At 41.9% G+C, this 17,507-nt stretch overlaps 1 protein-coding gene across 1 annotated transcript in view; it reads right to left on the bottom strand.

Annotated features, from left to right (window-relative positions):
* LOC138261987 (metalloreductase STEAP4-like) overlaps positions 1-17,507 on the bottom strand; it is a 230,968-nt gene that overhangs the window by 33,980 nt on the left and 179,481 nt on the right. The window contains exon 3 of the mRNA XM_069211599.1: positions 1,835-2,362. Within this exon, the coding sequence (XP_069067700.1) occupies positions 1,835-2,362 (528 nt within the window). The remainder of the gene's footprint in view (positions 1-1,834; positions 2,363-17,507) is intronic.

Genomic DNA, 17,507 nt, shown 5'->3' with positions numbered 1-17,507 from the left:
ATTTTTTTCTGGGGAAGGGAGAGGCCCCTCAGACAGTATTTCTGACCCCACAAGGACACTATGGATTAGAATTCGAAGGGTGGAGGTGGCCTACACTGGTATAGAGCCATTTTGCCACTCCAGTAAGCCAATCTCATCTTTCTGACCCCCCAAGAGCCAGATTTCCAAGTTTTGCTCACCATCTACCCACTCTCCACAGGGGTAGCAAGACCACTAGACACAACAGAAGGTGTTAAGATGAAGAAATGGGTAGGGGTGACTTATCCTGACAAAGGGCCATGCCCCCACCCCAAAAGGGGCAGCACAGTCTTTCTGTCCCTCCATGGACCAGATGCAGGTTTGCCCCAAATTGGATCGTTCAGGGTGCTGAAAGCCCACTAGTTACCAGGAATTTCCAAATGTGCACACCCTGGAATTCAGCCATGCCCCCTATCTGATAAGAGGCAAAAGAATCTTTTTGCCGTACCTGGAAGAAAATATAAAATTTGCCACAAATGAGGGCTCACCTTTAATGTACCCTCCGGGTGGGTAGAAAAACCAGTAGATACAAGAGATTTTACAGTGGGTCACAAAAAAAGGAGTGAGAGGTCCCACTTTACCATGCATCGGGCTGTGCCCCCACCCCAGATTTAACCCAGTAGTGTTTCTGTCCCCCTGGTTGATTGATTGTTTAACACAATTCTGTTCTTGAGAGGGCAAATGGCACACTAGACATCAGGGACTGTTTTTTATTTTAGTAAGTACAGTATGGGGTGTTGACGTGCCACCTGTCATTAGACCTATTCCCTACCTCTAAAGCCCCAAAAGTGTTTCTGCGTACCTGGGGTGTAGAGCATCCTCATTCACACTGCAAGCATGAGGAAATTTGGATTCGAGTTGAGATAAATTCAAATTAGTTCTTACTAACCAGGATGGATGGCTGTACTATTCAGACCTGTGCTAGGCTGCCACCCAGGGAAACCTATTAAATCAAGAAATGTCTGAAAACTAGACACCCTCTGGAGTCCATGAATTCCACAATGTTTTCTTACCCACAATAATCTTCAAACCTCAAATGTTCGTAACATGTATTTTCCTCACAGAAAAAGTTCCAGAATCTGCAGGGATCTACAAATGTACTACCACCCAGTGTTCCCATACTTCTTCCACTAAAAGTGCTACCCCACTTGTGTGGCTCGGCCATGTGCCTATAACACAAAGGGCTCTAAAATGCAAAGTTGAGATATAGGTAGTAGGGCCAGGGTGGTGTACCTTGCGTGAATCCCACAATGTTTTCTTACCCACAGTGCCATTCAAATCTCAAACATTGCCTAAAATCAAACATTCTCCTCATATTTCTTTAAGAGAAACGTCTGGACTCTACAGGGATTCAAATCACTATCACACAGTATTCCCACACTTGTCCCAATAAAAACTGTACCTCACTTGTGTGGCTAGGTCTAGTGCCCATGACAAGAACATATTAAAATAGGGACATGTGAGTGTCCATTGTTCCTGGTTTGATCCATTCCTGTTGCAGGCACTAGGCAAGGCCTTATGGGTTGTAGATCCATGCAAGCCAGACCAACCTGGACTCCCCTAGGTGTCTAGTTTTCAGAAACGTGTGGGTGCTCACAGATTCAGGAACCTCTTTTTACAGAAATGTGAGGAAAAGGCATACGTTTTTACCAAAGTTTTAGGAATATTAATTAACTATTAATGTTAGAGTGAGATTGTCCTACATAGGCATGTCACCAGGAAGCACAATGGTAGATGTGCACGTTTTACAAAAAGATTTTAAATCATAAAAAAGTAGACAAACCATACATTGTTATTTAAGGAATCAAAGAATTACCTGTGAAATTATAAAGCTGTTTGTCCTCCACCGTACGTAATAGCGGATTGGTATTACCAGGGTATAGATTGCATGCAGAAATGCATAAGCCAATGCTACCAGCCCAAGCTGCTTTCTGCACAGCATCCAGCGATCCAGCCATTCGGGAAACTGGCTGTATTTTGTTCCTCTGGATAGCTGAAGAATCGCAGCAATTATACCTGGAAGGTAAACTAAGGCAAGCAGCATGAGAGAGACTATCGGAAAGACCTTGTTAGGAATTGAAATTGCTATTCGAAATGAGACATCTTGCCCATCATTAACATGAGTGAATATCACAATAGTGATTACGCAGTAGATGAACAGGAAGACCGTCAATCCCAGAGCTATGTAAATGGGCATCCTCCACATCGGAAATAGCTGAAGTGGGTAGCTTTCTACCTCTTTGGCAGCCAGCAGAGATCCTTGATCAAGTGGTGATAGCCCTATAGAGCGGGAAATATCCATTACCATTTGCTTTGATTTGCTGTCATCACCACATACAAACACCTGCGGTAAGGAAAAAAGGAAATCAACATTAATATCAGAAGAAAGCTATGAACTACTCTTAAGACCTTACAAGTGCCTTTGCAATGGCTGGTATTAGAATATGTTATCAACAGCATTTACAAATGTCAAAAGAGGTATTTCAATAGCACTGTTAAAACATTTATTGATATTGTTATTCAGCTCACTAACCCTATAAGTGCAGGTGCCAGCCAGTGGCCAACACTCGCCTACCCTCCCTGGTGCATCTCTTGGCCACTGGCCGATACCGGGGAGGGCCTAAAAGGATCCTCTAGTGCAAGCACAGGAGGATTCCTTTTTTCATCTGAAGGTGTGTGGAGACACAAAATCGCTTCCGCAACTCTCCCTGCCCCCCCACCCATCTGTTACTGAGGCACACTGATGTCACACATTCCCCACCAGCAGTGAGAAGTTAGAGGTAAAATGTTTCTCTGATCTTCCTCTGCTGTCCAGTGGGGTTTTGGCAATGCCTCCCCAGGTGTCACGGATGCATTGTTGGAAAGAGGAGAGTCCTCCAGGAAAGGGGATGCATTGTTGGGGTCCTCCCCTATCCAAAGATGCCTTCCTGGCACCATTTCCTGGCTGTGGATTGTGATGAAAATGGAACAGAATTTGGAATTAATTTTTCAGTCAGCAGATTTCCATCTGACTAATCATCTTCCGGTGATTCTAACAGACACGATCATGGCAGTTGTGCTGTCCTTTCGCAAGCACACTTCGTGCAGCGGGGCGACTGTACCAGGTTAGACCAACCTAGAGAGCAGTGACATGTGGCAGCAAGCACAGACAAAGTGCGCTATTGGCAGTCCCCAATTTACTTCAGCCCCAAATTCCCCCTTTCATTGGCGACGCCGGATGTAAAGTCGACACAGCCAATTATTTTCCCAATTGACTATGTCCATCTCTTTTTGGATGTTGACTTCCTTGAGAAAATCGTGCAGCAAACAAATTTGCATGCCGAATAATTTCTGAGGGAGCGTGGAGGCACTCTATGGCCTCATTCTAGGGCACACCAGTAGGCTCCCACTTTGTTTGAGAAGTTCGAAGATACTTGTGGGCCTTACGCTCAAAATGGAGTTAGTGTCCCATAGATGTAAATGCGTAACTCAGGAAAAGCCCACCTTTTCATTGTTTCATGCAGTGCATCATGTGGGGGCATGACACAATGCAAGGGTGTGCTTTTCCCGAGTAATCCATGTACATCTCCGGGATCACGTAAGGAACCAAGTGTCCTGTTTCACATTGTTAACTGTGTCTAGGAATACTCTTGTGTGTAGAGGTGTGACCACTTTCCCCACACAATACAAAGATTTACTTTTTCTGAATAATTTGTTACCTGTAATGAAACTATCCGACTAACTGCGCGGTCCGGTATACATTGTAGAACTCTGCCTTGAAGTAGTCTTGCATATATTGCTTACAGGATGCCTTTTGAAGGTCCCAAGATTCCACCATTTATAAGGAAGTTTACTCAGATGACTTTTGTTCTGATGAGACCCGAAGAGTACTACAGGTAGAAACGTCAGCATCTCCTCCCAAAGTTTCTTTCAAAACATGTTATGTTTCACCAGGAGAGACCATTAGATTAACAGATGCAGTCTCCACTTATGTTTGTTTGATGTAAAATTCTATGTAACATTGGGATCTTTTCAGTGTCTTATTCTATGTTGTACCCATACTTGGTCACTCTCTAAGCACCTCGTTCCTTGCACTAGTATAAAGTATAGTGTCCTTATACTAAAGATGGGAAAACAATAATCATACATGATTTTATGTCCTGTACCATTTTTCAATAACATTGGGTAATAATAAGTTATTAAGTTAATAATTGAGTTCTCACACCTTCAAAGCAACAGTAGAACTGTCAGTGAATGAGTCCCACAGCAAATTTGTTTTGCTAATTACTTTACTGAACATAGGCAGTATTCTCCAGTAGTTTCACTCAGTTGAAGGAAGGAGGCCACAGAAGGCATACCCTGACACCTCCATCTTGCATCCACAAACTGGAAGGAGTAGGATTTAGCACAGTGAGTACCCTGAAGGTGCATGAAAGGCACATTTCCTCAGCTTTAAGAAGCTAGGGATGGAAGGCATTAGTAAAGGCTCACTTGGCAAGTATAGAGGATTAGTCAGAACTCTGATGAGGACAGAGACATGAACAGGTAAGAAAGCTTTGGGTAGGTGTGCTTTCACAGAGATATTCCATAGTTAGAAGGCAGATAATCAAGGCAGTACAGATGCCATCTCTTCATCTTCACAAATGAATTCAAACCCATTGGCGCCGCCCTCACCCAGATACTGAATTACCCCTTCACTTAACTAAGCAGAGAACTCCAAAGCACAGAGAATGAAGCAGGCAGCCTCCACCCTCAATATCCCAGCACACACATATCCAGCACCTGAAACACTTTCACTGACTCCCTATCCACAGCTCTTTTCACACTCCTGAAACACACATTCAATGTCAAAGTACACAGCTCTAGTCCAGCATACCTCAAAACTTCCTTAGATTTCAGAAACTTTCCAGATACCTTTGCTCGTAGCACCACAACAAGGAGTATCAACTTCTCCTAATTGGCTCTAAAAGGGCAGAATAACGTGCCTCTACACATATGAGCCATCTCTAAAATTAGTGCATTCCACACAAAGTTGAACTCTTGGCTCTTCAACTAGGTTACTCCATGGATCATCCCTCACTGCTCTTGCATCAGCGACAAGATACCTTCTTGGGTTTTAGTGAGTTTTACAAAACAATTCATGCCACTACAGAGAACTCTGCAACCAATGCTATATGTATGAGTAAAATAATTGTCCTGCTTGCCATGTTCATCCTCCGTCAGAGCTTCGTAGATGTTCAGTTTGCTATAGGATAAGTGCATTATAATCGTAGCACTGCACATAATGGTGGATAGGACGTATGCTATGTTCTCATGGACTACCCTGTGTCAAAAGATACTGTTCTTAATAGTTTATGATGTTCTGTTTACTGAATTTCATCAGTATTCCCCAGCATGTTTGCCTTAGTTTCAAAGCTAGATATGCTCACTCAGTTTAAGGAACGATGCCTCAGAGGCAACTTTCATCTGCAACCTGGAAGGAGTTGGATTTACCACAGGGAGTTTACTAAATATGCATATTAGACATGTCTTCCTGAGCCTAATGTGGCTGTCATAGGAGCCATTAGTAAAGGTTTGTTAGAATAAAACTAATTTTTAATTTATGAAAGTTGTGGATGTATCAACTGTCAACATGTCTGTACATAAATGAGATTTTGTTCTGTGGTTTATGAACGTGATGGCCCCTGGTATGGTGGTGACAAGGTGATGTGAGTGCACTGATCTGTTACATTGGGCCCTTGACCGGCAGTAAGAAAGTCTTGTGTGTGATGAAAGAACTGCATGTGAATGAACCATAAAGCAGTTGGTGCCTTGAAGTGGCTTTATGGCTCACCCTCAGAAGCCATGGGTTCAGTATTCAGATATGTTAGAAGCTGAGCTTCTGGTTGGCAGAGGCATGCACCCTGCCCAAGCAGGAACCACAATCCTAGTTAGGATCAGTCACAAACACATCCTAAATTAGCCTGTGCTCACTCGCTGATAGCTTGGCACAGAGCAGTCAGGCCTAACTTAAGAGACAAGGTGTTAAGTATTTGGGCAACACTTAAACAGTAAAACAGTGAAAACAGCCCACAAAAATATTCCACAACATATTAGAAAAATACAGCTTAATTTAATGAACAAAACAAAATCAAAACAACAACAAAAATCAATAGTTAGAAGTTATGATATAATTGTTAAAGAATAAACTGAAATTTAGTGCTTAAAAGAATTAAGCACCAACGGGGGCTATCTGGTCACACTAGACGGGTTAAATCCAAAAGTTCAGGCCGAATGCAATGGTTTTTGAGTTGGATACATGTCACCTGACGTTTTGTCTTCTAAAGAGTTGAACCAAGAGTCCCATTTGAGAGAAAGAAGTTCAATCAGAGCAAGGACAGTGTTGCTCACAGTAGTTCGCGGTCGAAGAATCAGCCTGGCACATGGATGGGTGGACTGGAGCCTCACAGTCGCTAGCAGTGATGCTTGCTGTGCCAAAAGACGAACTTGTGGTGGCTTGCACTGATTTTTCGGATACACAGTGCACTTCTGGTTGTGTGGGCCAGTTTAGGGTCGCAAAGACACCAAAAGCTTGATAGCAGGAGCCAAAAAACTCTTTCAATTGCTTAGGACTGGAGAGGCACCTTGTGGGGTGAGGAGCTGTCCGAAGATATGTCCAGGAGCTCTTGCAGGTGAGTTGGAAGACTTTTGTGTCCCTGAGACTTCATAAAACAGGAGGCAAGCCAGCAAGCCCTTGGAGACAATCTGGGTTCAAGTGAGATGAGTCCAGTCCTTCCTCAGCAGGGCAGAAGGCAACAGGCAGCACTACAGAACAGCAGAAAAGCCATGTTTCCAGAGCAGCCGCCCAGAGTGGCAGTCTTGGTAGCAGCACAGCATTCCTTCTTCCTGGCAGATTTCTTCACAGTTCCAGTAGTGTACTGAATTGGTAGGGTCAGAGGTCCAGTACCTATACCCTGTTGTGCCTTTGAAGTTGGGTGACTTCAAAGAAGGATCTTTGAAGTGCACAGAGGTCCTTTCTTGCGCTTGCTCCAGACTCACTACAGGGAGTATTCAGCCCTTTGTCTTGGAGCAGAACAGTGCCCGTTCAGGTGTATGTGTCAGCTCCTACTAAAGAAGAAACCCACCTTCAGACAATAGTTCTGAGAGAACAAAATCCCTATTGAAAAACAATGAGACAGCAAGCCAGAAATAGAAACCACAAAAGAACAATAGATCTTGAGTGAAATGAAATTAATAGAAATGATGTAATTTATTAATTTACACACTAGATATATATAAACAATACAATACAAAAACATTCAATATCCCCTAGGACAGACAAATACAAATAAAAAACATCCAATCACACATACTCAGTCATACACATTAAATGCCAACCTAGACACAGCAGTCATCAGAGGGCAATATTAGTATACATTTGAAATACTCTCCCTTTGAGATAGTATACCCAAAGGTTCATGCAGCTAAATAATTATTTTTTAATGATACCAATATACATATCAAAGAAAAAAGTTTTTTAGCATTCTTATAGGAGAAAGTCCTCCAGTGTTTGAACAATGTTGTAATATGAAGTCTTTTCTTGTAGATTGCTGATTTTTTTCCTCAATAGGTCACAATTCCCAAAACATAAATAAAATAGGGAGAGCAGATCCAATCAACCATCTTAGTCCATGGCTGTGGTGCTAACGCGCGTTTCGGTGAGAAGTGGCCACAAAGGGACACTCACCTTCATCAGGGCACATACCATTTAGATCAGTATAACCATCTCGGGGGAAGCTATAATTATTATCAACCAGATTCCTATGATACAAAAAAAAAACAATGGTTTATATCTATTTGCTTCACAAACAAGAAATACATATACAAATACACAAAGACAAGAAAGAAAGAAGCGAAGAGCACAAGAAGCACACTCAGATGAGACCCAATACCATAAATACCAGTGGTATGCTTGCAGGTGCAAACATTCCACTGAGGAGCCAACCTATTTCCTCACTCCTACATAGTGGATTCTATAAATCCTAAAAACCTTACCTCTACCATGTAGATCTCTCGTATGAATGAATCAAACGAAGATTCGATAATGAGTCTTAGAAGCTGGCCATCCCCATCTAAATTGAAGCAAAAGGGTCCCTAGCCTTAATATTGACTGAAAGACTCCAAGTATTTAGAAACTCGCCCAGAGGGGAAGTGACAGGTAAGTGTCAGTTCCTTCCTTCCATCTTGCCAAGGATGGTCCAACAGGATGCTGATGACCCATCAGTTATACCTAGGCTCCCTTTGTGTGTGGTGGTCTAGAGGGAATTAACAAAGTCCAACTGTTACCTAGATCACACATGTATTGGAGATAGGTTGCAGGTACCCATGACCGAGACAAGGAATTAAGGCAACATTCTAAAAGTGGCATTTTTAAAACAATAAATCTGACTTTACCATTAAAGAGGATTTCTTATTACAATTCCATTGGTACTAAACATGACAGGTCTACTCCTTCTCAATCAGGAATTACAACTTATTAACTGTAATAAGGAAACCCCAATGTTACCCCATGAGTAGGGTAGGCCTCACACTAGTAAAAGAATGAGTTTGAGAGTTTTTTATACCAGGACATATAAAACTTAAAAGTATACGTCCTGCCTTTTGATTATGTAGCACCCTGCCCTATGGGCTACCTAGGGCCTACCTTAGGGGTGACATATGTGGATTATTGGTTAGGGCAGGTAAGTACCTACACTTAGCAATAGGCCAAAACCCCCACTAGGTCTAGTCAGGGTCTCAATAAATGAATCCCAGCTCAACCCATGGTATCTTGGCAATGAGCGGTTAGGCTTAATTTAGGAGACAGGTTGGTAATGCATTCAATAACCATAAAACAGTAAATAAGTAAATTGTAAAACACAATAAAAATCCAACACCAATTTACAAAAAGAGATTATATTTTTATCTTTAAAATTACACTAAAATGACAAAAGTCCTATAAAGAGAACCAAAGATAGGAATTTTTAAAGATTAAGGTCCTCATTTTAATTTTGGCGGGCAGATGGAAAACCGCCACTCCGCTGGCCCTATTATAAGTTTCCCGCTGGGTCAGCAGGTGGAAACAGGTCAGAACATTGATGCTGGCTTGTAATGGAGCCGGAGGCAATGTTGCGGTGCGTTGGATGCCAAAGCACGACAGTGCTGTCCATGGGGGCCCCTGCACTTCTCAGTGCAGGGGCCCCCATGGGGCGCCCGGCACCCCATCTCCACCAGCCTTTGCATGCATTTCCAACAAAATACTTCAATAAGTATTTGTGCTTTGAAGCTAGCATTTCTGGAGGCGCTGAAAACCAACCAGTGCAAGTTGTGGATTAACTTTCAATATTTAGTAACAGATTGATATTTGTCGCAGTAAGGATACTCCATCGCAATGGCAACAAAGTATACTTACCATGAAGATAAAGGTCTGGCCTCCACATATGTATGTGGACAGAGCACTGGTGTAACCGTGGGGAAGACTACTTCATCTGTGGCATGGTTACCTCCCTCCCATGTCCCGACTGAGTAAGGGCCATCTGTAGCTGACCTCTGTGTCTGCCTCTCTAATTTAAATGTGCAGTCATTCAGGCCAGTTTTCACTGACTGTCACCACCAGGAGAACCATGGTGGTAAGGGACTGTGATCACTCTAAATGATCCCCTTGCACAGGGAGATAACTCCCAGGGTTAGGGCCATTTAAAAAAAAAAAAAGAAAATCTGACTTCAGAATAATGTTTAAAAAAATAAATAAATAAATAACGGATGGCTCCATCATGTTGATGGAGTAGTGCTTCAAACATAAAAAGGCATTCACAGGAACCAGCTTTTCAGCAGCTACTGTCAACTACTTTTTTACAATGTGGGTAGCTCTGGATTTTGGGCCCGAGTTCAGTCCGCACCTCGGCAAACTTGCACATTTTTGCAAGCTAGACAACCAGGGGAGTCCAAGTGTGCATGACTTGCATGGCTCTCACTCGGTAATTTAACCCAGAAGCTCTTTCAAATGCCAAATTTTGGTAAGAAACACACATTTTCATCACATTTTTGTGACTGAAAGACAGGGAATTTGTAGGGAGCCACAGATTTCCTATCACCCTGAGTTCCCACATGTCTTTCGATCAGAACTGCACCCCTCTTTGCATGTGGCCCAAGAGAAAATGACACAAAAGGACCTTAAGCGCTATGTTGAGAGATAAACAATAGGGGTAGCTTCTGGATTTGGGGCCATGCTATGGCACCATCCAAACCAACCTACAAACCACATACATTTTTTAAAACTAGACAACTCAGGGAGTCTGGCGTGGTGTGCCTTGCATGGATTTTCTTTCCCACAATGCTTTGCAAACTTCAAACTCAGACTGAAATCACACATTTTCCTTCCATTTCTGTGATGGAAACTTCCAGAATCCACAGGAATCCACTGTTCATTACCCACTTGCGTCATTAGAAACGCTGTCCCACTTGTTTGGCTGGGCCTACTACTCTCTTCAGAAACAGCTCAAACCAAGGTCATCCTTGCCAGGGGACTCCAATTCACGTAGGATTGATCTGTTTCTGTCACAGGCACTAGGCCTAGCCAAACAAGTGAGTTACCATTTTAGCAGGAGACGTGGGGAAATGCCAGGTGGATGGAAGTTCCCCACAGATTCCAGAACCTTCTGTGATAGAAATGTGAAGAAAATATGTTTTTTTGTCAAAGTCTGAGGTTTGCAAGGCATTCTGGATAAAAAATTCTGGTGAGAGCCAAGCAAGTCAGCCCAACCTGTATACTCCTAGGTGTCTAGTTTTAAAAAATGCACAGGTTTGCCAGGTTTCCCTAGTTGGTGGCTCAGCGAGGGTCTAAAACCCACAGCTACCCACATTGGGAAAAAGGGTTAGTTTCAGAGGAAAAATGTCATGCATCCATATTGTATTTTGGGCCATTTCCTGTTGTGGGCACTAGGCCTACCCACACATGTGAACTACCATGTTTATTGGGAGTCTTGGGGGAATGCCATGTGAATGGAAGTTTGTGGCTCCCCACAGGTTCTAAAACTTTCTATCACAGAAACATGAGGAAGATGTGAATGTTTGCAAGGGATTTTGGGTAAAAAACCTAGTGAGAACCCTGGAAACCCTGGATACTCTTAGGTGTCTAGCTTTTAAAAATGTACAGGTTGGCTAGTTTTCCCTAGGGGTAAGCAGAGCTAGGTTCCAAAAACTTCAGCTACCCACAATGAAAAAAAGGGTCAGTTTCCATTGGAAAATGTGATGGGTCCATGGGATTCTGGGTAAAAGAAACTGGTGTGAGACATGCAAGTCAGCCCACCCTGGCTACCGCAGATTTGGATAGGTTGGCTAGGTTTCCATTGGAGCTAGGGTCCAAAATTTTGGGCTGTTTCCTGTCACTGGCACTAGGCCTAGCCACACAAGTGAGGTATCAGTTTTATCTGGAAACTTAGTGGAATGCTGGGTGGGTGTATGCTTGTAGCTCCCTACAGGAAATTACATGTCAGGCCACCCTGGATACCCATATATGTCTAGTTTTAAACAATTTACAGGTTGAATAGGTTTCCCTAGGTGCCAGCTGAGCTAGGGTCCAATGAGCTACCCACATAGATATAAAAGGATCAGTTTTTCAGTGGATAAATGTGATAGGCTCATGTTATGTTTTGGCCCATTTCCTGTCACAGGCATGAAGTCTACCCACCCAAGTGAGGAACCTTTTGATCAGAAGACTTGTGGAAGCATAAAATAGTAGAACATGTATTATTACTAAATGGATTTTGCTGCATTTGTCCCTTTCAAATGTAAGCCAGTGTATACGAAAGAAGACATTTTTGAAAAATGCCCTCTAAATCATACTCTAGTACAGCTACCCACAAAATCAGAGATGTACAAAGAGCCATTGCTTCTAAACTCCATATCTTATGCCCCTTTCAGAAATATATAGGTTTCTTTGATACCCATTTTTCGCTCTACCTATTTCACTATATGAATTGGCCTATACTCAGTACTCAATGAAAAATCATTGTACAGTGCAACTGAGTTGTTGGCTCTGGGTATGTTGGTTTCATGGAAAACCTACAAACGCTATTTAGCTCCACAACCAGAAGGGTCTAGCAGATGAAATGGTATATTGCTTTTATAAATTGCCCATTGTGACAAAAAGATACACCTCAAAATGTCACTAAAAGGTGTTTTTTCTTACTCATTTTCAATAGTTCTTCAATTCAGCAGTTACTTTCCTTGGGAAAACCTTGATGGATCTACACATATGGATCCCTTGAAGAATTCGAACTTTTGTCTACTTTTCAGAAATCTATAGCTTTCCTGGATCACTTATGGGTGTTAGCGCATCAGAGCCTTAATAAGTAAACTTACAAGGAGACGCGTTTAGGTCGACAAACCTTTGGACCACGTTTGGGGACTTCCCAGTATGAAATATTTTCTTCGCATCACCAATCAATAAATCAATGAACAATCAATAATGACATCACTAATCAATAAACGTTTAATAAGAATCAATAATTCAACACACCATGTCCTTCCAGTCATGGACAACCACACAAGTTTGGTTAAAAGCTAGGATATTTATTTCCCTATTGGTTACTATCTAATATCATGTTTGTTAATCTCAATAACAATAAACCACGCCAGAAACAATCCTAATTAGTAATCAGAGCACAACTTAATCACTGCATAGACTATATTCATTCAATTATTTAGGCTCATCATTAATATGAATCAACTTAGCAGACTCTCATTAGTACATGAATCAACAAAGCAAGAACTCAGTCATTTGTCTATTTGCACGAGATATTAGTGAACGCCTGAACTAACCTCAAATTAGCATTAGCATGTTGGGCTTCATGCAAAACCATTTGTGAACACGAATTTAGAAAACATCTATACTAAGGCCTCTATGAAAATAGCAGTTGGTACCAAGAAAGAAAAGGCAAATAGACAATCACAATCTTGCATTGGATAGTTACCAATCCAACGGATCAGCATACAGCGTCGGTCTTCGTCCTCAGGACATCAGTCAATTCACCATCAGCAGAGATAGGACGGGGCAAAGTCTCAAGATAGCATTGTTAAGAACGATTACTTCCCTCAGATGGAGGAGAAGTTAGCATCAGGCAAGAATGGGTAGAGAATGGTTTAAAGTACTCCGAATATACTCAGGAAAATGTCCTAGAGCAAAAAAGGAAAAATGGAGATGGCGAAGTGAAGTGAAGTGGAGAGAGAATTGAATTGCATTGTTTCTTTGTGGGTCACGCCGTTAAATCAAAACAGTCTAACTATTCCCTAATTCCTCATTGGATAAAGTTTTGTGCATTATTATCTCTGTCCAATAATTCGGTAAGCACCTTACTAGAATTTTCCACAGTTCACAGTTCCCATGTTGCGGATTGGTCCATGTTATTGACGTCTTCAACGGTTGGGATTTCAGGTAGAAAATGTTACACTTTGCGCTCCAGTCAGTGTCTTCATTGTCTTCTCCTAGAACGGTTAACCTTGCACCTGTTATGAATTACACTGTTGCATCTAGCAAGAACATCGCTTTGAGCAAGACGGTTCTTATGAGAAAGAATTTACTACGGCTACTCACACATATGGCTCTTGGAAAATACAAGTTCATGTCCTTCAGGAAAAACAGCACACTACATGTTAGAAAATACAATTCAATATGAGGCCAGCAGCTAAGCCCAAACCCTCGCTAAGCTAAACCCCTTCTTGTTTGATAAAGCAACTCTTAACACATAACTCTAATTATGATATACTGATACATATTCAAACATTATTGCATAAAATTCAGAATTAATAAGCCTTTTCATTAGTCTTCGTATACATTGGTAGCCACTCCCTGTGGGCACATTTCAAACGTGTGCATTATTTTCTATGTTAACACATTTTCAGCTTCATCACACAATATATTGCAGGCTTTATATTAATATTGCTTTAAAAAGACACACTCCAACATGGGTTTCACAGTGGTTTCAACTACAAACTGGAAGTAGGTTGAGAGCACCAAAAAATAGGAAAAATGGTCTACCTCTTTGAAAAATGCCAAAACTGTGGTACAAATTAGGTTTTTTGATTCCGGTCTGTGTGTTCCTGAAAGCTGGAAGATGGTGATTTTAGTACACCAAATCGTTCATTGATTACATTTTTAGGGAAACAAAACAAACACTTTTATCTAGAGCACATTTTCCCTATTTCTACTCCAAAAACTTTTTTGCTATATTTTGCCTAATTTTCTGGTCCCTTCCAGGACAATCTAGAAACCCTGAGTACCTTCATAATCTCCAGGATTTGGCATGGATACCTTGTGTGGAATGAAAGTTATGCAGCCCTACGCGCAAACTACCCCAAATAGCCAAAAAAGTGTTCAGAACAGGGGGAGCGGCATCAGGGCCGGCAGCTAAGGGGTTAAACTGAAATTATTATTATTATTTATGATTTATTGTCTTTTCTAATATTTTTTCTAATTATTATCACCATCACCCTCTCATTGACGGCTGTTGTAAACTCAATTTTTCAGTAGACCTTCCAGATATAGCCTGAATATACAACTTGAACAGTGGTCATCCTAAAATATGGCATCAGTTCAGTCCTCGGATGACCTGTTTGCATTACACAGGACCTCTTAGACACATTTGGTGCAGAAAATTAAATAACATATCTAAACCTGGGTGTGGATTACACATTTGACGCACAATGTTGTACCTGTGGTATATTGTTCTCAATATATCTTTTTCTTCTTTTTTGCATTGGATTGGGCTGGATTGGGCAGAGGCCAATGTTTACTAATCCCGCTATTATATGTATGTTATGCACAACTGAACTACACAAATAAAGATTTCTTATTACCAAAATATGGCTTTTTTAGTCTGATTTGATTGTGCAGTTGCCTCTAAACCAATTGTGAACTTTGACTCCATCCAGAGTACTAAATACTGTTTCACTTCATTCTATTGGCTGTTTGGTGTATTGTATGTTCCTGCAGGGTACTTGCAGTGCAATTCGTGAAGTACTATTTTACTGTCCCAATCATCAAACATACGGCCCAGATATCCTAATGTTTTGCACCAGGTTTGTGTTACAAAAGTAACACAAACCCAATGGAAAGTTTTATTATGGCATGAATATCCAATGCAAAGCAGGATTTGCATTGGGTAGTTTCCCAAAGTAACATAACGTTGCACAGTGTCCTGCATTGCATCACACTGCATCAAGGAGGTGTTCCATAAGTGATGCATGGGATTCCCATGCAACCACCCATGAGTTTGATGCAATTGTAGGCAGGGATTCGTGCATAGCTCCTATGCCTCCTCAAGGCAGGTACAACAAGGAAAAATAAATTTATTTCTCCATATTCTTCCTGCTTTGTAGGTGTGCTGCATTTTGCTGGAAAAGTTTTAAAGGATAGTTTTTTGCATTGGAAGGATCCCTTCCAAGTACAAAAACTGTTCCTTACAGAATGCACACATACACCCTTGCATTGTGGTACAAAGGTGTGTGCATTGACACATGGCAGCCAAAAGTGCGACAGCTCAGGGAGAGAGGAAAACAGTGCCACATTTTAGTAGATATGGCAATGTTTTGCTCATTCCCTTTCACTCAATGCCACATAGAAACTTTTGCTGCTGCGCTGCATTGCATTACTCTTTGGTAAATCTGGGCCTATATTATTTTTGTCACAGATGCATGGTACATAAATATTAATTATTTTTGTTTTATTTTTACACTGCAGTAGACTTTTGTAATGCTTTTCTCAGGACTCAAAAATGCAAGAGACCATTTTGGCCTTGTCAATGTTTGCTATGTGTGCAACTAATTTCAAATCTTGAAGTTAAGGGTGGAATTTGCCTCTATGTGCCAAAGCGTGACCACTTGCTGCACGAAAATTGTGAACAGTCAGAAAACGATAGAAAACAAGTGATACAATTATAAAAACAACAACCATAAACGAGAAATTTCAAGACAAACCCAGACTAAAATATTTCTGAAAGTAGTCTTGAAGGGATTCCCTTTTATATGCGTTACATTTCATTTGTCTGTTCCTATTGTTTCATTTTAATGACTGGTTTCCCTTTACGGCTTTAACGAGGAATAAGAAAGAATAACCGTGACTCCGAGTGATCGAAGGCTTCATGCACTAATTGTGTCATAAAAATGTCCTGCTGTCTTCCAAACTTTTCATCCAATAAATGCTGAAAGTCGTAAAGCGTGCATGTTCTTTCAAAGGTAATGTAACAACTTGTTCAAAATATATTTCTCTCTTTTGCGAGTGATAAGCCAAAGATATGTGGACTTAGGGCCAGATGTAGCAAGCAGTTTTGCCCATTCTGTGTCTATGGGAAAATGTGTTCGTACATATGGTCCTTAGTTCTTTGAGAAACCTTGTGATTTGTAGAATTTAGTTTCAGCATAACTTCTAATATTCTGCACATATTACAGCTTTACTCTTCCCATCAAATGCCTCCTGAAAGAAAGCATTCGTAGGGGTATTTTAAAGCACTTACATAATAATCTTAAAAAAGATGCAGACAGAGCATTTCAAATATTACACTTTTGCTAGCGTTTCAAGTAGTGGTGTGCAAAATACTCGTAATTTGCTTTGGTGTAATTACATGAAGGTTTTGGAAAATTTTCAAAATTAGGTGTATGCAAATTCATTACTGAGTGCTATATTATGGTGCAAAATTAATTCTAGCATTTTTCGTGTGAATGGAGGGGCCCGCGGAGAGAGAGACTCGGTCTAGTCTCTCCGCGGGTACGTTTGGGACGGGAGGAAGTGGCGCGGAGGCGCCCTATTGGAGGACAGGTAAGTAGGGGAGGGATTTAGTTAAAGGTTTAAAAGAGGGGTGGAGGGTGGGGTCGGCCTCTTTCTCCGCGCCGACTAGTTAGGTAGGGAAAGTGTTGAGCGGAGCTTTGTGGAGTTTGCCAGGGCCAGAGGTAAGGAGAGTGTAGGCAGGGCCGCTTGGGGGCAGGTGGGGAGCATTGCCTCTTGACCAACCGGCATCTTTTGGACCCGGGGGGCAGCGCAACCAGGACGGCGGGGGGGGCTGCAATTTTCGCCATAATTAAAGCGATCCCGGCCAGACGTGTGGGACCGCGTTGGGGCCGCGTTTGGGCAGCGTTTTTGGGCCACGTTGTGGGCCGCATTTGGGCCACGTTTTTGAGCTGCGCTTGGGCCGTGTTGGGCAACTGGACAACTTCTTATTTGTAGGAACAGCTGCATCCGGGGCGTGTGGGAGGGCGCTGAACACGTTTCAGAGGTTAGCACAACAAGCAGGAGTACCCATGTCTCCGGGAAAAAAAAAAAGAAGTGCCAATGACGATCTTGACCTTTTTGGGTATCGAGCTGGATGCAAGAGAATTGGTCGCCAGATTGCCAGCGGCAAAAGTGGGGGAGATACTGGATTTCTTAGCAGAGGTGCGCACTTTGCGTAAAATAGATTTGCGGACGGCTCAGAAGCTTTTAGGTTATCTCAATTTCGCGT

The sequence above is a fragment of the Pleurodeles waltl genome, chromosome 10 (assembly GCF_031143425.1).
Source record: "Pleurodeles waltl isolate 20211129_DDA chromosome 10, aPleWal1.hap1.20221129, whole genome shotgun sequence".
Lineage (NCBI taxonomy): Eukaryota > Metazoa > Chordata > Amphibia > Caudata > Salamandridae > Pleurodeles > Pleurodeles waltl.
The sequence above is the reverse complement of the archived record's forward strand: the minus strand, read 5'-3'. Positions and strand labels throughout refer to the sequence as shown.